Below are 25,458 nucleotides of genomic sequence, written 5' to 3' on the forward strand. Positions count from 1 at the left end.
AAAATGACTGCTTGCTTTAGGAAAATTTGAATCTCTGTTTTGCATCAGTACTCATAAATGTATCCTTGTAGTAAGTTTCTTTAAATAAATGAACACAAAGAACTCTTTGACATGCTGACATGAGTAAGTGCCTCACTCATCTAATCATGAGATGTGATTATAACATGAAAGTTAAGGTCTGATAAAACATTTATGGGAAACTTTAACCTCTTCCCAGTATATTAGGTTCCAGTGGTGTGATACCAGGGCTAGGGGTTTTTAGAGGAGAACCTGAAGCACACAATCCCACCAAAAAGCTAATATGCAGCATGTGAGTCAGGGAATGAAAGCTCCCACTTAGAACTTTGAACAAAAGTTTCTTGCTTTAATAAAATCTCTTTTAGTGGTATCGACAAAGATGTATCTATTATGTGCCATTAAACATAAAGTCCATTCTTTTGAATAATCTTTCTTTTACTTACCGCATCTTGAAATCCAAACAAAGCCACTTGGATCTGGCTGATGGCATGACTGTCAAAGTCCAGCTCAAGTTTAAGTTTTGACAGGGTTGAAGCAATGATTTTACGGTCAGTTGATCTTATGAATTCTCGTAGACTGATCACCAGAGTTGTTATATGGTCCCATTTTAATTTAGTTGCATCTGCACCCTATTAAAAACATACCATATTTCATTGATATGAATTACTAATACATGCTCCTTGCAAATGGTAAATACTAACACAACATAGCTGCACATTTCTCAGTAATATATAAAGATAAGACTAAATATGTATCAAAATTAATGTGGATTACTTGCAAATTAACGTTACTTCACAGGCAAATTTGGGTGATCAGTTTGGTAATGATTTGTCTTACTTGGTAAATGGTATACTGTAAACTTCTATTGACTCATATGAACATGACTTATAAAAAAAACTTTCCTATATAGGTAACATGCTAAGTCAAATAATAGCCTCTAGTCAGATTTCATAATGACACCTCCTACTGTTTTTTCCATAATAAAATTGTAATGGACAGTATGTAGCCCTTGTCCCTAGTGTATGTATTCCTCTAAGAATGGATCCTACGGAGTGGACTATCCTTCTCAGGATATGTAAAGAAGGTGTAACTGTCTAATTTTTGTATGATTTCTCTAAATGATGGCAGCTGAAGAACTACAGGAAATACCAAAAAACAGGAAACAGCATAATCAATAACAGGGGTTGGTCAAGCCTGACAGATAGAACTGCCTGAAATCATCATCACAGTATTAAACATGATATAAAAGAGGATAACGCAATGTTAGCAAAGTGTTAGCCCAAAGGGGACTTTATACTTAGTCCAGTGGTAGTCAACTTTCTTGATATGGTGGGCCCCAAGTGTGAACCTCGACATCACCAAAGGGCCACACATAAAATTCAGCTAATATTCAGTGTCAGAGACAGCAGAGGGATGGTCAGGGACTGTGGACATGTTGCAAGAGTCTGTCAGACACTGTGAACATGCTATAGGAATTGTTGGAGTTTGGAGCCATGCTTCAGGAGACAGTCGTTGACTGCAGAAATATTACATGAGACTGTTAGATATCACTAGATATCATTAGGGCAATAACGAAACACAAATTGGTGTCTGCAAAGGCTCCGATGGCCAAACTAAAAATGCTAAGGGGCTGCATGAGATCTCTGGGCCTCAGGTTGAGCACACTGAGCAGTATTTAAAGAGAAATATGACTTTTTGTGGTCATACTTCTCCTGTGGGTCACAGGAGTACATTTACTTTTACTCCCCTGTGACCAAGAATCAGCTGATAGCGGGCTATTGCTCACTATCAGCCAATGTGGCAGAGCTACTCCAGGCTCTAGCAGGATCCCAACAATATTACTGGGATCCAACCAGCAGCCTCAGATGCAGTGCAGTTCCACTATAATGAACAAGAAAGAAATACAGATATAAGAATGTGAAATACAAAAGGAATAGCATATACTGAGTTATGAGAACACAATATTTCTTTTGTGATAACAAGCCTTTAACCGCCTCCCGCCCGCCATATAAGGAAATGACGGGAGGACATCATATGACGTCCTCCCACTCTAGCTGCGCATTCACGCCTCTGGGGACGTGTGGTGCGGCGATCGGTGGTGGTGTCCCTGGGACAGAGCGGATCACCGATCGCACTAAAGAGCTGATGACACAGGCTCTATCATGTGATCAGCTGTGTTCAATCACAGCTGATCGCATGTAAATAGGAAATGCCGGGTATCGGCAGTCCTCTCCTCATGCTGACAGCACGTGAGGAGAGGAGAGCCGGTAAGCGGCATTCCTCAGAGGGGATATCTACACTGATCATCGGTGTAGCCCCATCAGTGCCACCTGTCAGTGCCCATAATTGCCACCTGTCAATGCCCATCAATGCCACATACCAGTGCCCATCAGTGCCACATAGTGCACATCAATGCCACATATCAGTGCCCATTAGAGCTACCTTTCAGTGTTGCCTGTCAATGCCCACCAGTGATGCCTGTTAATTTCCATCAGTGCCTCCTCATCAGTGCTGCCTATCAGTGCCCATCACTACAGCCTCATTAGTGCGCATCAGTGAAGGAAAAAAATTACTTATTTAGAAAATTTCCGATAGACTAAGAAAAAACTTTTTTTCAAACATTTCAGTATTTTTTAGTTTGTTTAACAAAAAAAAAAAAAAAAAGTGGTGATTAAATACCACCAAAAGAAAGCTCTGTCTCAAAAAAATGATAAAAATTTTGTTTGTGTACAGTGTTGCATGACCGTGCAATTGTCATTCAAAAAGCGACAGTGCTGAAAGCTGAAAATTGGCCTTGATAGGAAGGGGGTAAAAGTGGTAGGCAAGTGGTTAAAGTGGTTGTAAACCTCTGAAATGAAAAATGAACAAAACACATCCCTCTATAGTGTGTACATGCCTCAATCCAATGCACTTAGCATGATTTCTGTCTGGCCTGTCACTCTTGTTTTGTGCATAACTCACTTCTGACAGGTCATGCTGACACCACAGAATATTGGACACAATCTCACCACCCTCCAGCACACAGAAAATGATTGACAAACTCAGTTGTACAAGCTTCCCTATAAGACTGAGGAAGGTGTGTCCTTTCCCTCCACTCAGGTCTCATATTGCACTGTCCCTACTGTATGCGGTGCAGTTTATGACATCAGATACCTGCCTTCTGCCTTTTAGAGCTGAGAAAAAGCCTTTGATGTGTATGTTTTCAAAAGCTGTAGAGAAGACAGGGCTGCAGATAAACAGGTACAGCTTATGTAGGAGGATTTAGGCAATTAGCTGTTGTATTGATTTTACACACGGCAGAAGGGCCCCCACTGCCTTTTGCCGCCTTCTGAAGCTGTCAGTTCCGCCAGCTGACCATAGAGATGATCGAAGACCGAAACATCCCAATTATCTCTACAGTCTAAGGCACCAGAAGCAATGAGTATTTTGTCACCTCTGATTTCAACTCTAAGGTAAAAAGACCGATACTGGCCTGTGAAAGCATCAGACCAAACCGATCTGGGTTTGATTTGATGTTGTTAAAGGCAGAGGAGAGATATGGGATCTAACAGACCCCAGATCTCTCCATAAAGAGGGTCTGTCACTGCTCCAGCTATCACAAGGGACTTTGTTCATTCCTTGTGATAGTCATAAAATTCATAAAAATAGAAACAATGTAAGTATAAAAATAAATAAATAAAAATTTAAAGTGCCCCTGTCCCCTTGTGTTCGCATGCAAAGGTGAATGCATACTTAGTTTGCACATGAATATGTAAACTGTGTTTGCACCACACATGTGAGGTATCACTGACAACATTACAGTGAGAGCTATAATTCTACCACCATACCTCCTGTGTAACTCTAAACTAGTAGCCTGTAAAGGCTTTCAAAGCGACTAGAGCTTTTTAAGTATTGTAGTTTGTCACCATTCCACAAGTGTGCTTAATTTTAAAGTGTGACATGTTAGGTATCTATTTACTCTGCATAACATCATCTTTAATATTATACCAAGCAATTCAGTATTATATGGTGTTTTCGTGCATTAAAATTCATTATATTGTACTTTTTCCAAATACCATGTGACATAAAAAATTGCAACACCTACTATTTTATTTTCTAGGGCCTCTGCTTAAAAAATGTATAATGTTTGGGGATTCTAAATAATTTTCTATCAAAAAATGCTGATTTTCACATGCAGGAGAGGAATGTCATAATTGGCCTGGGGCTCAAGTGGTTAAAGAATTCCACCTAATGCTTTTGGACAGAAGTACATTTAATTAGGCAAGTGTAAACACAGTACTTACAAATGTATTGTTTTTTTTGTCAGAATCTTCTACACAAGGTCAGCTCTGGATCTTCCCTAATCTACTCACCCTGCCTATAAAGAGTAGTGTTACAGTATCAATACCTTGTTCATGCCAATTAAAAACATCTTCTCCCAATCTCTTTGTACAGAATATTTTAATTACTACATTAAAGCGGAACTATACTCACCTCTGATCCAGTGAGGTGCCATCCCAGAGCTCCCTGCCTGGCCAATAACATCTTCGGTCAGCTGACTTGCAGGTACCAAATACCGCTGTTATTGGCCGGGCAGGGATGGCGTCACTCTCGCGCATGCGTGGGAGTTCTGTCAAATTCGGCATTCTGAATTTGTACAGTGTGCTGTGTCTGCGTAGCTCACTGTACAGGGTTGGACAGGCAGGTAAGTTGCTTTAATGCACAAGAGACAAAACATGTCTCTTCTGCATTAAAATTACTGCCTGTTTGCCCATTTTAATAGTTAACTTAAAGTTCCATTTTAATTACTACATAGAGTTATTACACTATCCTACTAGAATAAATTAGGAGTGACTCCAAAATGTGTTTTGCAAGGGAAGTGGGGTCCTGGATTTGCAACCAGTAGTGGGCTTTAGAAATAATGTGCACCACTGTTATATACGAGTTAGAAATGATCGATCTATACTCAAACTACACTCTGATAAATCCACAGCAAAAATGTACCAGCAAAGATAACCCTCACTCACAAAAAAACGGAATTCCACCAAACCATTAGCAAATTAAGCCAGCTTTTGATTTACAGTCTGATCATCCTCTTCTTACCTGACCTAAAGCTTCCATCAAGTTTCTAACTATAGTGTCTTGGTCCTCAGTGAGGATGCGATGCAAAGTGGCTCTTCTTTCACTATCCTTCTTCAGCATGAAGAATCCAGAATCTTTTTCCTCTGGAGATGGAGGAGCGCTGTGATCTTCAAACTGCTCATCTGGAATCCTAATATGGATAAGAAGATCGCATAAAGCATAATGTATTTATGTTTTTTTTTTATAACATTATTAACCATTACTGTTGTAAGACTGCTAGTTTTAATTAAATCAGTGGCCTTACTTGTCTAGAAATACCATTTTATTTATCTTAAGCTAGGTACACACCATACATTTGTTTGTCATTCCACCCAGCAGGCTGAACGAGAAAAAAAAATGAATAGCTTGGGAGGAGCTTGCTGTACTAACTATCCGATGGTAGTACAGCGATCTCCCCGCTGAGCTATTGTGTTTTGACAGGGGGCTGCCCTCCTGTCAGGACACAGCGGTCAGCACTGGCAGCCATTTTCTGCCAGTAATACAAACATGATTAAAAAAAACCTCTGAATCAGAATTTGCATATTATTATTATTATTATTACTACGAGTTTATATAGCGCCAAAGGGTTTGCTCAGCGCTGTACAATGGGGATATCTATGTAGAATTAAAAGCACTATGGATCCCAGCAAATTATACATTTAATAAAGCTTTAGAACATATATATTTTTTACACAGATTTGTATAAGAGCTGGACATGTTTATGAGGCTTAGGAACCCTACTTTTTCAGGAAACCCAGGGATTATCCTGCCTAAAAATATTAGCAAGTGGCTGACCATACATAATTGAACGATCGTTTTAAAAAAAGATGTCTTTACAAAGATGCAAGCTTGCATTGGGAAAACTTGCATTTTTGTTCCCATGGGGGATAGGGCGATGCAGGCCTGTCTTAAAAATGTAAAAAAAAATAAAAAATCAGCACAATGATGTCTCTTGTGCTGCTGGCACCTGCTTTGGTTGAAATGTTCCTTCTCCAATCCCCCCCCCCCCCTTCTACCACCACCACTGTAATCTTCTGGTCTGATGCGAGTTGATATAGCTTAAGGAGCTGTAATAGGAACTCAAGAGTGCCCGACTATGACTGCTCCTTCCACCTACTCATTTATTCATAGACACTGTACTATAGCGTCTGTGAAAGGAAGACGATCTATAAATGGAGGACGAGTGAATGACTGAAAGGTCCACCTCCTCCATTTATAGATTATGTTTCATTCATAAAAGCTATATCACAGCTTCTATAAATGGAGGGAGGGGGCGGCAAGGGCAGGCATAGTCAGCACTCTCGATGAATGCCTGTCACTACTCCCTCAGATCTATTAACCTCCATTGCATCAGAATATTATGGAGGCAGAGGAAAAAGATTTCTACTCAACCAGGAGACAGCAGCACAAGGAAGGGACACATAACACTGGTAAAAAGTAATGTTCCTTGTGCTGACATTTTTTTTTTTCTAAGCTAAAGCTGGCCATACAAGGGTCAGTTTTGTTTTACGTTCAACAAGAGGGTTAAACAAAAAAAACTGACCCATCTCCCCTATCCACACATTCAAGGTGGATGTGGTAATCCTCCCCAATGTGTCATTGTGTTATGACAGTGGGGAGACTCCCCCGCCATCAGAATACATAGATTAGAACTTCAGCCAATTGCCTGCGGCGCTGATTGTGCAAAAGTATAGCCGTCAGGGTGGTTGAACAGAAATTGATAGGTAGATTGACTTCTGTTCAACCACAGTGGCCACACATGGACCAATGCTGGGCCAGTCCCTGCTGAACTGGCCAACTTTTGTTTCAAGTATATATAGGCTTTAAAGAAACAATGTTGACCGGAAAGAAAAAGCTAATAAACTTTCTTCCTAGTAAGATCATCCATGGAGCATCAGACAGGTGCTGGAAGTGCATACAAACAAACAATTGTTATTCAGTGTGCTCATCCAGTAATAACGTTTGGGAAACATATTGTCACCTGCTGCTGCTTCTTTTAACTGCATTTAAATTGGCAGCTTACACTAGCACACTAGTTAATCAGAAGAGATAAAACAACTTCCTATTATTTATGGGTGAATCATAAGACAGCATTTTATTATTTGAGCACACTGAGGAAAACTCTTAGAGGTATGTTTATAAGAAATGTGAAGAGATATTTGTTCCGTGAAACTGTGTGTTCAATTGTTCTATGCAGACTGGGGTAAAAATTACTGTTATTTGGCTATTTTTCCTCCTGGTCGAATATTATCCTTCATACAAAATGAGTATATGGGGAAAATACTCCACTAGATGGAGCCAATGATCATAGGAAAAAATAGGTATTTACTATGACTATAAGCTTTAATTATTTTATCCCATTTTCATCTCCCACAGACCTCTCCCTTCCTCACTTGCCTTCTACCTCTGGCCAGACAGGCAACAAAAAAAAGAACATCACATCTACAAACTTGTTAACAATTTAGTGAAGCGCTGTAAAATAATTATCAATAAATAAATATTAAAATGCCTATTATACCTAACAATTAGTGCTCTGTGAAAAAGAGCTCATATACATATATACATCAGTGCGAATTGGATAAACCGTGAAATGATGACAATAATACCAAGTGAATATAAGAAAATTGTTTGTCAAATTATTATTATTATTATACAGTATTTATAAAGCGCCAATAGTTCGCTCAGCGCTGTACATTACAGAGGGGAACAGAACATGTGACAGAACAATACCAATACAATGCAAAACATGAGGGGATCGAGGGCCCTGCTCTTTCGAGCTTAAATTATTATATAACTGTGAAACACACAAATAAACGATCACCATCTGTGAATAATCAAAATTAAATAAAGTCCATGCAAGTGAAACTTCGTGGAAAAAGTGATCTTCACTTCTAGTGCACAAATCCTCAAATGGCAGCAGTGCCTGCTCACCTCCCCACACTGACCCGCACAGGGCCAAAAGGTTATTAATCTCCTCTGTATCAGATCCTTATGAGTAGATAGCTCTTCCAGGGATCACAGGGGAATTGAAAACTTCTCTATTCCACTCCACCTCCACTCAGTAGTATATAAGACACAAGAGAAATCCTTTTCCCAGAGGTTGTGCTGCTCCATGTGCTGGCATCCATCTTGAAAACGCGGTACTGGTTTTGCATTTTCCCGCAGTCGGCGGTCAAAATGTTCCTATCCTGAATGCATTTCTTCCACATTCAGGAGAGGGAGGTTTAACCTCACCTAAATGCAGAACCTCCTAAACTCTGCTAAAAGCCTATGTGTACAGTTGCAAGAAAAAGTATGTGAACCCCTTGGGATTCCGTGGAGTTTTGCATGAATTGGGCATAAAATGTGCTCTGAACGTCATCTAAGTCACAACAATAGAAGAACACAGTCTGCTGAACATAATACTACACAAACATTAGATGTTGCCATGGTTTAATTGCACATAACATGTAAACATTCACAGTGCAGGGAGGAAAAAGTATGTGAGGCCCTAGCTTAATGACTTCTCCCAGAGCTAATTGGAGCCAGGAGTGAGCCAACCTTGACTCCAATCAGTGTGATGATATTGGATGTGTTGCTGACAGCTGTCCTGCCCTTAAAAAACACACACCTGTTTTGGGTTTACTGGTTTCAAGAAGCACTGTCTGATGTGAACCATGCCTCGCAGAAAAGAGCTCTCAGAAGACCTACCATCAAGAATTGTTGACTTGCATGAAGCTGGAAAGGGTTACAAAAGTATCTCCTTGAGTCTTGATGTTCATGTGTCCACGGTAAGACAGACTGTCTACAAATGGAGAAAGTTTAGCACTGTTGCTACTCTCCCTAGGTGTGGTCGTCCTGTAAAAATGACTGCAAGAGCACAGCGCAGAATGCTGCATGAGGTAAAGAAGAATCCCAGAGTGTCAGCTAAAGACCTACAGAAATCTCTGGCACATGCTAACATTTTTGCTGACACATCTACAATAAGGAAAACATTAAACAAGAATGGAGTACATGGGAGGACACCACGGAGGAAGCCATTGCTGTCCAAAAAGAAGACTGCAGCACGTTTGAAGTTTGCAAAAGAGCACCTGGATGTTCCACAGCACTACTGGCAAAATATACTGTGGACAGATGAAACCAAGATTGAGTTGTTTGGGAAGAACACACAACACTATGTGTGGAGAAAAAAAGGCCCAGCACACCAACATCAAAACCTCATCCCCACTGTGAAACATGGCGGAGGGAGCATCATGGTTTGGGGCTGCTTTGCTGCCTCAGGGCCTGGACGGATTGTTGTCATTGATGGGAACATGAATTCCAGAGTTTATCAAGACATTTTGCAGGAAAACGTACGACCATCTGTCTGCCAACTGAAGCTCCGCAGAGGATGGGTGATGCAACAGGACAATGACCCAAAGCATACAAGTCATTCAACAAAACAATGGCTGCAACAGCACAGAATACGCCTTCTGGAGTGGCCCAGTCAGAGTCCTGACCTCAACCCGATTGAAATGCTGTGGCATGACCTTAAGAGAGCGATTCACACCAGACATCCCAAGAATATTGCTACACTGAAACAGTTTTGTGAAGAGGAGTGGTCCAAAATGACTCCAGATCGTTGTGCAGGTCTGATCTGCAACTACAGGAAATGTTTGGTTGAGGTTATTGCTGCCAAAGGGGGGTCAACCAGTTATTAAGTCCAAAGGTTCACATACTTTTTCCTCCCGGCACTGTGAATGTTTACATGTTATGTGCAATGAAACCATGGCAACATCTAATGTTTGTTTAGTATTATGTTCAGCAGACTGTGTTCTTCTATTGTTGTGACTTAGATGACGTTCAGAGCACATTTTATGCCCAATTCATGCAAAACTCCACGTAATCCCAAGGGGTTCACATACTTTTTCTTGTAACTGTACATGGACACATAGCTTTTTATGGAGTTGAGTTTAGGAGCTTTGCCAAAAAAATGCCAAAAGCTCCTAAACTCGAGTTTAGGAGCTGCTTGTGTACATTAAGCCTTACCAGTTGCAATTGCATTGTTCCACTGTTCTGCATAATGCCACATTACTATTTGCCTGGCTCTTGTGCAATCGATGATGCCTGGATAGAGAGCAAGGCTGTGGTACTCTCACTGTTTTGTTCTTAGGTTAGAAGCCTATATTACCTTGGCCTATTCAGGTTGCCTAGGGTTGGAACCTAGAGCTCATATGCACTACTGGGCTACCTAGGCTTTCATACCTCCAATAGCCCTTCCTTAGTTCTAGAATTTTGGTTCCTGAAGGTTAGACATTCTCATACGTAGTCACCTAGTTTCCATACCAGGCAATAGTGAACTCTCCAGTCTCACCCTTCCCATCACCAAATTCTAGACCTAGAAATGGCATTCCCTCAGTGATTATGGCTTGAATACAGCTTAGAAATAATCAAACATTCTCCACAGTCTACATAAAAACAAAGCAGATATAATGCTTTAGTAAAAGACATCCTCAACCTCGAATCCAAATCTAGTGAAGTTTTATTTGCCTTTCTTAAGCAACGTTGAATTCACTAGCAATGGATATGGCAGATTCTTATTTGTCAAAATCACTTTAGCACACTACCCACACAATTTCTACTGTATATTTCCCAGCTAGGGTCAATTATCATTTGGAGTCAGAACTCTAACATAGCTGTGAGATTTTGCCATCCTGATCCCAGGAAGGACTTCTTTCCTTTTTTCTCATCCAGACCTAAACCAGATGTACACTTTCCACCTTATGCCTCTGTGATGTATGGAGACTTTCCCACCTACAGGACAAAGAGTATAGCTTCTATCCTCTCACACATAACACGTATAGCAGAATAGATTTAATCTTCACCTCTCAAGACTTCATAGGCAAAACCCCAGTGGCCCTATCTTCTGATTTGACCATGACCCTCTTTTGGTACATCTGAACATCCCTGAGTGACCTCACAGACTTTACCCCTAATGTCTCAACCACAACCTTCTCAGTGAACATAATTATTTCTAAGGTGTCCCCCAAACCATCACTCATTTTACTGCAACTCACACTAACCACCGAATCCCCTCCTCCTGTCCAATGGGAAACTTTAAAATGAGTTTTTCTCTGAGTATTTATCTCTAACAGAGCTCATCTAAAAAGGTTGACATTGAACCAAATAGTGTAATTATATAAAAAAGACCTTGACCCTCAAACTCAGCCATTAATCCACAGTTTGTTCAATCACTATCCTGAAGCTAATCAAATAGATCCCAATGTCACCTCACCAGCATATTGACTGTGGCGTCATGGTGACTTGAGACAGAATGCATCATACTCAACAATTTGGTGACAAATGTGGTTGCCTCCTCATTTGTAACATACACACAATCCATGACCACTGTACACTCCTTCTATCCTTACCTAGAAAAATATATACACAAACCCATATACACAAACCCAGTGAGATATTCAGGGCATTAAAATCCTTCTACACCACTCTTTATAATATTAAAACAAAATACTCTGACCTCCCCTTGGACATGCCCAAACAGAAAATTACCACTACACACAGCCCGCAGTTCTACCCACACTATCTGCTGTATACAGCAGATTCTTCATTCACTTCTGAAGATCTCTTACATTTACTCTATCCACAAATAAATGTCATGGCCAAGATGGCTTCACTACTAAGTGCTATAAAATTTCTAAAGATTTCCTAACAAAGACCTTGACCTTCCTTAAAGCTTGCAGCGCAGTATCATTTGGTCACAGCATTTGGCCCTGGAGTTGGCAACACAAATGTTCTGGATTTCTCCAGAGATTCCTGGGCTCAAAAATCTGCCTCCCACACAATCCCTCATCTATACAGACTGCTCAGGGGAGAGACCTCCTAGAGTAGACTTTGCTTTGTGCACTGGTGCGCAATTATGTTGGGACAAAAAGGGGCCATCCCCAAACTGTTCCCATGAAATTGTCCAAAATTTCTTGGTATGCTGACGCCTTAAAAGTTTCCTTCACTGGAACTAAGGGGCCAAGTCCAACCCTCTGAAAAACAACCCCACACCTTGCATTGCACTTGGTGATGTAAGGCTTGGATGCAGCTGCTCAGCCATGGAAACCCATTCCATGAAGCTCACTGTTGTTGTGCCGATCTGAAGTTTGGAGGTCTTTAGCTATTGACTCTGCAGTCATTTGGCGACTTCTGCGCACTGTGCGCTTCAGCATGCACTGACCCTGCTCTGTCATTTTACATGGCCTATAACTTCGTGGATGAATTGCTGTTGTTCCCAGTTGCTTCCACTTTGTCATAATACCACTAACTGTTGACCGTGGAATATTTAGTAGCAAGGAACCTTCACGGATGGACTTATTGCACAGGTGGCAACCTATCACAGTACCACGCTTGAATTCAATGAGCTCCTGAGAGCAACCCATCCTTTCACAAATGTTTGTAGAAGCAGTCTGCATGCCTAGGTGCTTTTATACACCTGTGGCCATGGAGGTGATTGGAACACCTGAATCCAATGATTTGGAGGAGTGTCCCAGTACTTTTGGCAATATAGTGTATCTAGAAAGGACATTCTTATCAGACAAATCTTTATCCCTCATACTTCCTGTTTATTTTCAGTTAAATATAGATACGTGCCAAATGTACAGTATGTTACTGTGCAGTGATGGGACAGTAAAAATAAACATTCTAGAGATGATAAAATACATGCAATAACACACAAACTCAATATTTACCCAAGGAAAAAACTCCTTGGACTCTTGCCCTCTTTTTCCACACAAGACTTTGTTCTTGATTTAAAAGAGAAAGGCTCTGATCTTAAGTCAGTGTCTGGAGAAACTGATCCATATTCACTGCTACTGCTTGTATCTTCCACCATTACTGGGACCGGCAATGATATACTTCTCAGATATTCTATAAATGAATATGAAATAAATATAGGCATTATTATATGCTTGTATTAACACCAATGCTCTCATCAAATAAACATCATATAATTCCCATTTTTACTCTTATATTTATATAGCCGTACATAACATATATCGCCTTCAGGATACAGATCCACTTCTTTTTTGTAAGGTAGCACAGCAGGTATTGCATTGAAATGCATTAAATGTGATGAAGCTGCCTTATTGTTCCTCTGTGGGGTTCTGGAGCCCATCACTTCTGATGAGTTTCATTTGCCTTTTAATGCATTTATTAAACTGAAAACTACTATGCGTCCCTTCCTTTTTCCAGTGGAAAATAACAAATAATGAATAAAATGACTTACAGTTTTAAAGCCTACTCTCAAAATGTTCCCAGACTTGAGACCAATAGCTAATTGGTCATTGTGCTGGATAAATAGTATGTGATCACTGCTACAATGGCTGTGCTGATATTTTTTTTTAACAGGTGTTTATTTGTAAATTTTTTTTCTTTATTCCTATGATTACAAAACATAAGTAATTTAACACAGGCGATGGCAAGAGAGTCAGCTGCGCAGAGGCAGTGCTAATATTTAAAAAGCTTATATAAGCATTATTAATTGATGTAGCTGTAGAATTAAAGTGGAGCTCCGGTCTCCTTAGCAATTTTTTTTTAATAAAAGCACCCCCATGATTCTTATTACTCCTACTGTATAATTTGGATATTGTTCTAAGTGTCTTCATGCTCTGTAGTTATTAATTACTTACATGATCCTGGCAGGCAGCAGCCGTCACTAATGTGGGCATCTAAAGCCTGCTTCTATTTATTTCCAAAATTCAGTGTAGCTACCTACCCAGCATGCACCTCCCAATCTCGCACCTGCGCAGTAATGACATTGTGTGGCGCTGTTGATTACAGGTTGCCATAGCAATGGTGACATTAGTGGACGTTCCCACCCCATTTTTTGGCAACCTGTCAATCAAAATGTCAGCTATTAGGCTTCCCGAAGACTCCTGGGATAGATTACGCCGATATCCCAGGAGTCCTTAGGAATCGCCTAATGATCACATCGCCTAGGCGGCCGGGAATGGAAGTGCTGCCTACATACATTAAATAAGGTGCTTATACGTTTTTTTAAAAATTTCCATTTCAGACTGTACTGGGGATGGGCACTGCGATCACAGGAATATGTCAAAATGGGTGGAACTGGAGCTTTAAGTTAATGGGTTTGATTAACAAAACAAGTAGAGATTGCTTACAAAGTGAATGTTTACTGAGCTTACTAAATAATGGGAAGCTAAATTCACCTCAATCATCCATTCATGTTCAAGAAAAAAATTCAGTTTTTTTCTTCCTGTTTCTTCCCCTTGCACACAGTTGAGTATTCAAAGTGAACACTGGTTCCCTTTATGTACTAAGTTCAGTGAACATTCACTTTGCTAAATGAACAGTTTCTACTTTAGTAAATTAACTCCGATTTGTCTGTGTTGCAAGATTCAGAAGGGAAGATGCCCTGACCAGAACTAGTCATGAGGACATAAACAACAAGTGCCCACAGGGGCCACCTGTTTCTTGCATTCTGGCAGAGATGTGTTACAGTAAGTGAAGCACCCTTTCATTTTTAAATTCTCAAATAACTCTCATGCTACAATGCTTCCAATTAGTGCAACAATTATATGTGACCCAACTAATACAAATTTGGCTTTTTCAGCAGCCTGCCAGCACTGACATGTGTTCCCACATCCCCTAATTAGTCATTCCATAAAGTTCAGCACTGCTATAAACGTCAAAGACAAACATATTAAGATTTATATAAACTAAAAAACACCATAAAATTGTCTTGTGTGCTAGGGATTTGTTGTGACCACCAGTAATAAATAAATACCACCAAAAACCTAGCAAATCCCAAACAAATATACAAATTAAAATACCATAAAGTATTGTGAAAATGCAGTTAATAAATACTGTACACTCACCGGCCACTTTATTAGGTACACCTATTCAATTACTTGGTAACACAAATTGCTAATCAGCCAATCACATGGCAGCAACAAAATGAACTTAGGCATCTAGACATGGTGAAGACAACTTGCTGAAGTTCAAACTGAGCATCAGAATGGGGAAGAAAGGGAATTTAAGTGACTTTAAACATGACATGGTTGTTGGTGCCAGACAGGCTGGTATTTCAAAAACTGCTGATCTACTGGGATTTTCACATACAATCATCTCTAGGTTTTACAGAGAATGGTCCAAAAAAGAGAAAATATCCAGTGAGCGGCAGTTGTGTGGACGAAGATGCCTTGTTGATGTCAGAGGTCAGAGGAAAATGGGCAGACTGGTTTGAGATGATAGAAAGGTAACAGTAACTCCTGTCAATCTGGACCAAAATCTCTAAGGAATGTTTCCAACACCTTGTTGAATCTATGACACAAATAATTAATGCAATTCTGAGGGCAAAAGGTGTACCTCATAAAGCGATGGGTGAGTGAATTATAAATAAAAAAGTCTAACCCCAGTGTTCATCAGATAAAAAGTGCTCTTGTGCTTCAAATATAAATTCAATCAGATGCTTCACCCCCTGTACTCACACCATGCTCACCTCTATATTTGACCCATAAAATCTCTTTTATAGATCTATTGTGTGCCTTCCCTTTTAAGGGGTCTCAAAACCTCTGGTTTCTTCCTGGAATCTACCTTTTCCTCTCTTCCAGCTCGTATGGTAATTAAACACTATTTCACTTTACTTAGGTGGCAGCTCCAATATCCACCAAATAAAGATCCACCAGATTCAGCTCCAAAATAAATACACAGGGTTCATAGTACTTTCTGCATATGCTTTCTTTTAATAAATACAATAAAAACACATGTACTTTTATATATGCACTATTCTGGTGCACTGCAGTGAAAAAGCATGTCTGTCCCCTTAAGAAATGGTTTAGATCGTGAACAGCACTCTTCAGCCTGGTGCTTGCTCACTTCCGGTATTAGTGTGTTGACCTCACTGGCCCCACCCTGGCACGTTTCGTCATTCATGCATGTGACTTTTTCAGGAACCAGTGATGTCATCAAAGCACAAGAGTACTTTTTTTTTGGACTTCTTTATTAATTATATTAGTTAATAATTGCATTTTCACAATATTTTATGGCATTTTAGTTTGATGCATATCCGTTTGGGATATGATAGGTTTTTAGTGCTATTTATTTATTACAAGTGGTCACAACAAATTTCCAACACACAGGACAATTTTATGTTTTTTTTTAACTTAATATAAATCTTGATGTGTTTTTGTGATTGAAGTTTACAGCAGTGCAAAAATTTCACTTTAGTGTTCCCAAATCAGTGCTAAAAGACATTGAGACTGGTGTTACCGCAGCAAGGGCAAAATGTTCACAGGTTATTTAAGCCTCAATCTTTTCCCTCTTTAATTAATCAAGCAGTGTAGCAGATAATCATATTGCTTGAAACTGTGGGGTTGATTTACTAAAGGCAAATAGGCTGTTCAGAGCTTAGTAAATGTGGTAAAATTTCAATTTGCCAAGATTCATGTGCAAGGAAAATTGCATTTTTCTTGCACATGACCGGATGATGGAACTCAGCAGAAGTCCCTACAGAGTGAACAGTCTGTTGCCTTTAGTAGATCAAGCCTCTTGTGTGTAGGATTAGTTACTATGGTTTATTGCACTGAGCCTAAAGGCCACCATACTTAGCTCAATTTTTTCTTGTTCAGTCTGCAGAATGAACAAAAGAAATTTAGTCAATTCCCCAGTCCACATTATTAGTCTCGACTGTTGTATTCACATGGTGCTGTGGTTATTGTATTCGGGCGGCTGCAGCACCAGTTGCTACTTAAGTGCAGTGGTGTTGCTGAACAGTGACTGTGAATTTTAAATCTGTGTAGTGCTCACAGGTCAAATTTCAGCCAACTTAGCAAGAGTTGGCCAAAATTCAAGCCACCTATCAAGGGCTCAAGAACAATTAAAACGGGTATTTTCCCATTTTTTTGTTAGTTATACATGAAATAGATCAGCTTAAAGTGTATAATTATGTATAATAATGGACTTATCTCATTTGCTCCCTCTTGGTCTGTTAAATGTACAACTGAAAAGGTTTTGTTAGATCTATTCTATAAGTGTAAAAATTACCTGCGGATTTTTTTTTTAAATACAGGGCTGGTCTGACTGCAGTCTTATCTCAAGCAATCTAAACAGCTGGACCTAGCTCACTTTCTTGAACTACAAAACACTTCCTCCTATGTTGTGGAGGACAGACAGACAGACAGACAGACAGACAGACAGACAGACAGACAGACAGATAGATAGATAGATAGATAGATAGATAGATAGATAGATAGATAGATAGATAGATAGCAAAATAAATGTCTTACCACTTGTTCCAGGGGAAAGTGCTGTGTGGAAAATGAAGAAAAATGCAGTCAGTATTTGACAAGATAACATGTTTCATATGTGGAGAATCATTCTGTACAACAGGGCTTGACAAATTTGCTTTGAATCTAGGAGTCAGCTAGCTAAAAAAGTTAGGAGCCATTTTTTTTTTGACTGGCAGGGCTTTATTTTCGGAGACAGAGATGACCAGCCGTTGATCTCTAAAGGGGGTTGCTTATAAAAGGTGACTGATATATTGGGGGGGTCTCTAAAGGGGATGCTAATATGAAGGGACTCTAATGGGGGTCTCTAAGGGGGGTGTTAATATGCAGGGACTCTAATTTAATGGGATGGGGGGAGCCAGAGCTAAGGAGCAGAGCTGGGAGGCAGCTCTAGGCCTATTTTCCTCCTCTTTAGTGTGTACAAGGTGCAAAGGAGATCATGGAGTTGATGGGGGGGGGGGGAGTTGGCCTGGCAGGGGAGAAGGCAGGGACCACAGGAAGGCAGGTGCCTGGGGTGTTTCCTCTCACCTGGGGAGTAGAGTTCAGCCAGCTCTCGGGCCTGCCAGGGCTTAATGTCAGCTCCTATATGCATCATCCTTGCCATCTTCCCATCAGCCAGAGAAGCCACAATCCCCAGCTCCTCACCCGATTAGGGGAGGGTTAAAAGGGGGTAGAAGCTCTGGCCAATGGAGAGTGGGGAGGCTGATGGGCTGCCCAACCATCAGTCCCACACAAGGTAAGCATGTGATACATGGTCAATGAAGGAGAGAAGGTGAGCATTTCAGTGGGCGGCTGCCTGTGGAGTTGCCCCTGCCTTGATGGCAGCGGTGGATGGGCTGGTGGGAGCCCAGGTGCCAGGACGCGATTTCTGGGCGCCGTGGTGACCTGATGCCCGGGAATTGTCGAGCCCTGCTGTACAAGATGTATGAATAAGGAATAAAATGATTACAAACTCAAAAAATTAAGTCAACTTGGTGCCAGATCAGGGTTCTGAGTCGTCTACTGTAAATTGTTAGAAAATTAAGATTCACCAAAAAGTACTTTAACAATAAATTTAAAAAGCCTTACAACAAACTAAGGGCTCATTTCAATTCTAGGTTTTGGCTGCATTTTTGCAGAAACCTAAAATACACAGAAACTGCAAGGTAAATTCTTTAGCATATCTTCAAAAGTAAAGAGTTCAACTAAATATTTTCATAAGTCTTCGTTTTGCAAAATGTCCTAAGCAGCATTTTCCAACTGTTTTGGTCAAAGCACATCCCTCCAAATGTATCCATTAATATTAATGGTACCACAAGAAAAACACTCACACCCTTTCAAGTTATGAGAAGCACTTTTAAGAGATTGCAGTATTCAGTGTGTTCATTGCAAGTAGATATTCACAGCATGTTGGAAAAAAATTAAAGCTGAACTCTGGACAGGACTATTCTTAAATAATATAAAAGGTTCTTTCTCACCTTAGACTGAATTCTTTAGCTCTTTTACACAAGCACTCTGCGTCTTCTAAATCTTTCATTGAATCAGTACTCAGTCATGCTGTGCCACCCTGATTTCCTTTTAACAAGAGCAGAGGCCAGGATCCCTACTATTCCCTTGACCATCAGTCTTGTACCTTCCTCTCAGTAGTTCTGTGTTATAGCAAGCAGGAAGTCATCATGCTGCTACTTGATGTAGTGGGCGGGACCCTTGCATCAAACTCCCGGTCTGACCATTATGTTTTTTGAGGGACAGGCCAAGAGACTTTTGGACTATTCGACCCATCACGACTTCACACCATAATCCTGCCCATACCCATAACATATTCCCATGGAATCATGGGAACTGTAGTTTGCAAATGTGGGTTTTTTTGAGGATGTGACAAGCCTGCCTCTCTGATCCAACTCCTGCATGCCTGTCCAGTGTTGTTTAAAAAATGCATGAGTGATGATATTACAGTTTTTTCAAAGGAATATATCTACTTAACTGGACTCTTTTTCTTTTAGCAATAACAAGCTTTGTCATATGCATACTGAACAGTTGCAAATGTGAAATTTTGCTGGTATTCTGGAGTTCAGCTTTAAAGGCTAAGTTCGCCTTTGAAATAAAATAAATAAATGCACATATTTTTGCAGGTAACAAAATGTGCTTTTATTCTTTTTTTCTCAGGAGCCTGCAGAGCATTGCACCCACAATCAGCAGATCATATGTGCAAAGTCTGCCTACAGCCTTCTGCCCATACCTCTGTATGGGCTGTTTGAATGCTGTAGAAAGTGTCAATGAACTAGGAGAGTGCTGACCAGAGCCCTCGCAGTTCACTGAGAACTAGAACTACAAGCCCTCTGCTGGGGTGGCAGATGGAACTTGTGGTTCACTCATTCAAAAATTGCTCAGCCACTCTGTTTTTAAATTGTGACAGTGGGTGTAGGGAGAAGAACCCCCACCTGTTGTCACGGGGGGAAGGGCAGGGAACAGGAGGTGTGGGGATTGGTGCATAGTAACATGTTACACCCTAAATATGGGTGTAACATATAGTATGTTACTAAAGGTAAACTTAGCTTTTAACAACTGGTCAGTCAGTGTTCCTTTGTTTCCAGGGAACACTTTTTAACCTTCTAGCAAACCTAAAAGCCAAATCCACCCTACCTTGCTCTTCCCTAAGGCTAGGTTTACACCTCCAGCAGTTTCTACCATCCTCTACCAATGGATCGCTTTTCAGAGGGCAGTAAAACAGAAGCTTCCAGGCAATCAGGAAGCAATATTGCAGCCTCCTGAATGCCTATTTCCTTTTTTTTGACCAAATGATGATTTTTCTTGTCACTAATGTGCTACAAATGCAAGCTATTGTGGTTCAATCCAGTTCACTTTAATGGGTGAGTCTGACCAGCAGTGATGTCTCTCAAACTAGATGTTTTGCTTCATGGCCAAAGCATGTGTACAACCTCTTTTGGCTGCCTTTTTAGGCTTTCAGTGGGTGGTCAGAGGTGGTAGAAATGTTTTACCTTACTTTAGATATTAAAGCTCAGGTACAGCAAACACTTTTTTAGTATTGGATAAAAAAAAGAAGGCTTAGAATCTCTTTTTTTTTCCTTTTTTTCTTTTGTTTGCGGTCTCTTCCTCTCTCCTTAACGAAGTGTCAGATAGAAAGGTAGCAATGGGAAAGCTCTCCAAAGGGAACAGCCAGCAAAAAAAAAAGAAATAAATTTTGGCTTTAAAATAACTTTGAGCCTTTGAGAGAGACCTCTGCTGCATAAAAATTTACGCAGATTGGTGTGATTCCTATGAACACACGGAATAGTTTGTCAAGAATGTGTACATTTTGAATGCCCTACTTTTACCTGACAGTTTTAGATTGGATTTTCGTTTTTTCATGGAAACCTTCAAAAACTCATCCATAAGTAAGTCAGTAGCAGTTGCACGTTTCACGGGATCTGGTTCAAAGCAGCGCAGTAGAAAGGCCTTGGCCTCTGCTGACATGGATTCAGGTATTTCTGGGTGGATTTTAAACATGCCAACCTGTGTAGAAAAAAAAGGTAATAAATTATTTTTGTGTTAAAATGTTCGTTTACCACATGTATGGTGATGCTTATATTTGCTTGGGTGATAGAATCAATATTGTTACACAACAATAGTTTATATCATGTGCCATTTGTTATGAATTGATCAATATTCTATGTTTCACCTTATGGTGGTGCTGGGGATAAAATCTGAAAGTCCATGTTTCTACTAAATAGCATATGAGACAAGCATATGAGACAGATAACAACAAAATCAAGAGCAAGAGAGAAGGAGTGATTAATAATTATTATTACGATAATAATGTTTTCCTAGTCCGTATATAATCACCAACTAAATTTGCCTTACTTTGAACATGGCAGCCTGTGGCTCTCCTAATTCATAAAACGGAGGCTTTCCTGTGGCCATCTCTATTACAGTGCAGCCTAGGGACCATATGTCGGCTGGCTTCCCATATCCTCTTGGTCCTTTATCAATTATTTCTGGAGCCATATATTGAAGCGTGCCTGAAACAAGCAACATTCCATCATCTCAAACACAACAAAATCAATTCACAATCACAAAAAAAAACACAACTAAACTAATGAAGAATATAGAGTATGTGGGGACAACAATTCCAAGCAACTACACATAAACAGTCCTCAGAAAGGAGATTCAGAAGCACTTTGACACACTGGGTTAGATTTACTAAAATTGGTGCACTCAGAATCTGGTGCAGCTGTGCATGGTAGCCAATCAGCTTCTAACTCCAGCTTGTTCAATTAAGCTGTGCCAATAAAACCTGGAAGATGGTTTATATGCACCAGATTTTGCAATCTACAGTTTTAGTAGATAACCCCTATTATTTCTAAAGGGCTTGAGAATCTTCACTCAAGAAATGGAGTGAAGATCCACTGCAATTCAAATAAAAACAAATTCATATTTATTTTATCTGCACATGATTTTTATTTTATAAGTGAACACAGCTGCAACTGACTGATGATTATCAACTTCTTCGGTAACTCAGTCTCATTGTTTCTGTGCTTGGAGGCTTGCATTGGAACCCAGTAAGGAAATTTTGATTTCTGAATTTCCACATGCACAGGAAAAAACATGGGACATTCAATTTGCAAAAACAGCTATAATAGTTATATCATGAACAGCTACAGTTATGACATTGTGATACTTGGCTCTTGACAGCACATTTCTTTGGTGAACTTAAATATTTAATCTATAATGACAACTAATACAATATCTAACATAAATTAATAGGTATTGTATGTTGCTTGTTACATAGGCACATAGTTGGTCTGGTTGAAAAAAAGACATCCAGTTTAACCAATACATTTGCATTAACCTTTTTTTCATAGAAATAATTTACAATTTTTTTCATCTAATCCCTATAGACATTGAATCTGGAGTTCTAATAATCTTAACACTCACAAATAAGAAGGGTAAAATTCAGTAAAGGTTATTCCATGCATCATGTCGGTCATGTGACCACATATCGCAAGCAACACAGAAAATGTCAAATCGGTATTGCTAGTATGCAGTATTTATCGCAAATAGCAAAAATGCTCAGTAAATATTGCCTAAATAGACCTTAAAAAAATTCAAATAAATAAATGCAGTAATTATTGGTAGAGGCGTACGGTAAGTATTGGTAGCTGTCAGTAACTGTCATGGTTGTTAAGGAGTGAGGGGCCGCAGCGCCTTTAATAGCCTACGAGTCATCAGTTATCAGCAGGGTTCCCCGCTGACAGCTGAATGTAAAAAAAATTAAGCAAAAAACGGCATGGCCCCATTATCCCCCATACCAAGCCTTTTGGGTCTAGTATGGATTTTGAGGGAAACGTCCCAGGCGAAAAAAAAAGAAAAAAAGGGCATAGGCCCCCCCCCCAAAATCCATACCAGGCCCTTATCCAAGCATGCAGCCCAGCAGGTCAGGAAGGGGGGACGACGACAAGCGAATGCCCCCCCGAACCATACTAGGCCACACACTCTCAACATGGTGGGGGGTGCTTTGGGGCAAGAGGGCTTCCCCCTCCCAAAGCACCTTGTCTCCATGTTGATGGAGACATGGGGCTTTTCCAAACAACCCTGACCGGAGTTGTGGGGGTCTACGGGTGGGGGGCTTTTCAGAATATGGAAGCCCCCTTTACAAGGACGCCCCCAGACCCAGGGCATCCCTATGTGAATGAATATGGGGTACTACTACTACACCACTAAAGGGAAAAAAAACCCAAAAGGCTCCACTCTCAACGAAGGCTCCCTATGAAGGTGCCAGCATGCCCCGGTCGATGACGTTACAAGGGGTCATGGTCACCCGGGGACATCACCGAATGGCCCCGCCCCTTAGTTATTTCAGAACTGTCAGACGGCGGGAGCCTTCATCATGAGTGGAGCCTTTTTTTTTTTTTCCTTTTTTCGGGTTGGTGGTGGGCATCGTGATGGAAAATAGATCTACATCAGGAGACATTTTTTTTTATTTTATTTTTTTTTAATAAAGGACTTATCGAAAACTGCCTCCTGTGTTTTTTACACTACACTTTTTTTTTCTTATTTTTTTGGTGAATGAGTAGTGGTACCACGTACCCCATACTCATTCACATGGAGGCCACCTTCCAGATTCAGATAAGCCCCCCACACACACAGACCCCCACAACCACCATCCAGGGTTGTGGGGAAGAAGCCCTTGTCCCTATCAACATGGAGACAAAGTGTTTTGGGGGGCCCCTGCCCCAAAGAATCCCCCCCATGTTGATGGCATGTGGTCTGGAACGGTTGAGGCCCTCCCCCTTTCCTGACCTGCCGGGCTGCATGCTCGGATAAGGGTCTGGTATGGATTTTGGGGAGGATCCCATGCTATTTTTTTTTTAAATTAATTTATAATTACCGGCAGCTCTTTTTTTTTTTACATTCAGGTGTCAGCGGGTAACCCACTGACAACTGAAACATTACTGCATGTTTTGACTACTAAAATACCGCATGATCTAATAAAATAACTCATGCAGTAGTTTAGTAGTGTTTTTTAGTGAATGCCTTTTTGAATTTCTTTTAGAAAAATGCTGTGCAGTACAGCTGTGCATACTGCTCAGTGAATTGCTGTGCAATATCTTACCGCATACTGGTTAGTAAATTGCCCCCAATTCTCTTAAAATTTTCAAGCTGTGTGTCAGACATTGTGAAAATAATGCATTAGAATGCTTATGAATAAACTACAAAAAATTATGTTTAGTAACTGACCTGACTGTATAATTGGTCATTGAGTGGCATATATTGAACAAAGTTTCCTATACGTTATGTGCAATATTAGAGAAGATGTATTGCTTATGTAATAAGACAATGTTGTGGATGAGCTTCCATAGGGACAGGCTTTTGCATGCTTCAGAGTTGATGTTCTCTATATACAAGTCTATGGGAATGCAAAAGCAGCTTGAAGTAGGCAAAATGCAGGTCATCTGCAATTGCAATAAACCCTGAATGATCTCATAGTGTCTCAAACTGATGTCAAAAGCACGCTGCATTTGCCCATCTAAGCAGATCGAAACTGCCCTTTATGCTTGCACCACCTAGGTCTACAGATTTGTTTCACTATAAATAATGCAGCTAATTTACTAAAGGAGTAGAACATGTATATGTTGTAAAGTGAATTTTAATTAGCTTAGTATGAGTGGAAGCCAAGTGAAAATTGACTTTGCTAGGAAAATTTTAAAAACTGGATTTTTGCTCATGCATGAGTGGAAGTCAACACAGCTTTACCTCATTCACTATGCTAAGTGAATTTTCACTTAGTGAATTTATACTTAGCTTAGTAAATAAGGTGAGGCTATGCTTTTTTTAAAAATGACATGGTTAAAAAAATTTTCATTCAGTTTCTCCTCATTCATTGAGCTATGAAAAGTAAACAGGCATGTCTCCTTTAGTAAATCAACCCCAGGGACCAGACAAATTTCAAATCCATGTATGGGCACCCTAGCTGTACAAAAGTCAATCTACCGATCAACTTCTGTACAACCAACCTCTCAGGTCTTTCCCAATCAATCAGTGCTGCTGGCTATAGCCAGCAGAAATAATCATTGTATTCTGAGGGTGGAGATGTCTCCCTGCTGTCAGAGCACAGTGGGAGTGATTCCCTCATCCACCTCAAATGTGTGAATGGGGGAATCAGATCATTAATTTATGGGCTGCCTTACCAGTGAATGTCTCCGTATTTGGGTTGATTCCAGCCAGCCTCTTAGATGTACCAAAGTCGGAGATTTTCAGAACACCACTATAGGTGTTGATTAATACATTATCCCCCTAGAATAAAAAAAATGCACGTTAATTAGCATTCACAGAAGGGGAAAGTTTCTTTTAAAAACCCATTTGACTGTAAATACAAGAATAATATGAATAACCTACTAAACTAATATTAAATACACTCCACCTTATGATGACATTATTGTGGAATTCGGGTACCAAACTCTCTGTGAACAATATCCAAAAGTATTATTACTCCTACTTTCCCCACTCTGCCATTTGGATATCACTCCACTTCCTAAAACTCAATATTTCTAAAACTAAGCTCATATTCTCCCTGTGTGTTCCTTGCCCCATT

General features: G+C 40.2%; 1 protein-coding gene across 2 annotated transcripts in view; it reads right to left on the bottom strand.

Annotated features, from left to right (window-relative positions):
• The window catches only part of MAP3K5 (mitogen-activated protein kinase kinase kinase 5), a 278,572-nt gene that overhangs the window by 15,520 nt on the left and 237,594 nt on the right, over positions 1-25,458 (bottom strand). For both annotated transcript variants that reach the window (XM_089676223.1, XM_089676222.1), the window contains 7 exons: positions 25,055-25,160; positions 21,228-21,385; positions 20,702-20,879; positions 17,388-17,408; positions 12,831-13,008; positions 5,101-5,269; positions 462-647 (listed from right to left, as the gene is read on the bottom strand). In XM_089676223.1, coding sequence (XP_089532349.1) covers positions 462-647; positions 5,101-5,269; positions 12,831-13,008; positions 17,388-17,408; positions 20,702-20,879; positions 21,228-21,385; positions 25,055-25,160 — 996 coding nt within the window. The remainder of the gene's footprint in view (positions 1-461; positions 648-5,100; positions 5,270-12,830; positions 13,009-17,387; positions 17,409-20,701; positions 20,880-21,227; positions 21,386-25,054; positions 25,161-25,458) is intronic.

This window comes from Staurois parvus, unplaced genomic scaffold, assembly GCF_062004578.1.
Source record: "Staurois parvus isolate SC_StPar_1 unplaced genomic scaffold, SC_StPar_1.0 ptg000165l, whole genome shotgun sequence".
NCBI classification, from domain to species: Eukaryota; Metazoa; Chordata; class Amphibia; order Anura; family Ranidae; genus Staurois; species Staurois parvus.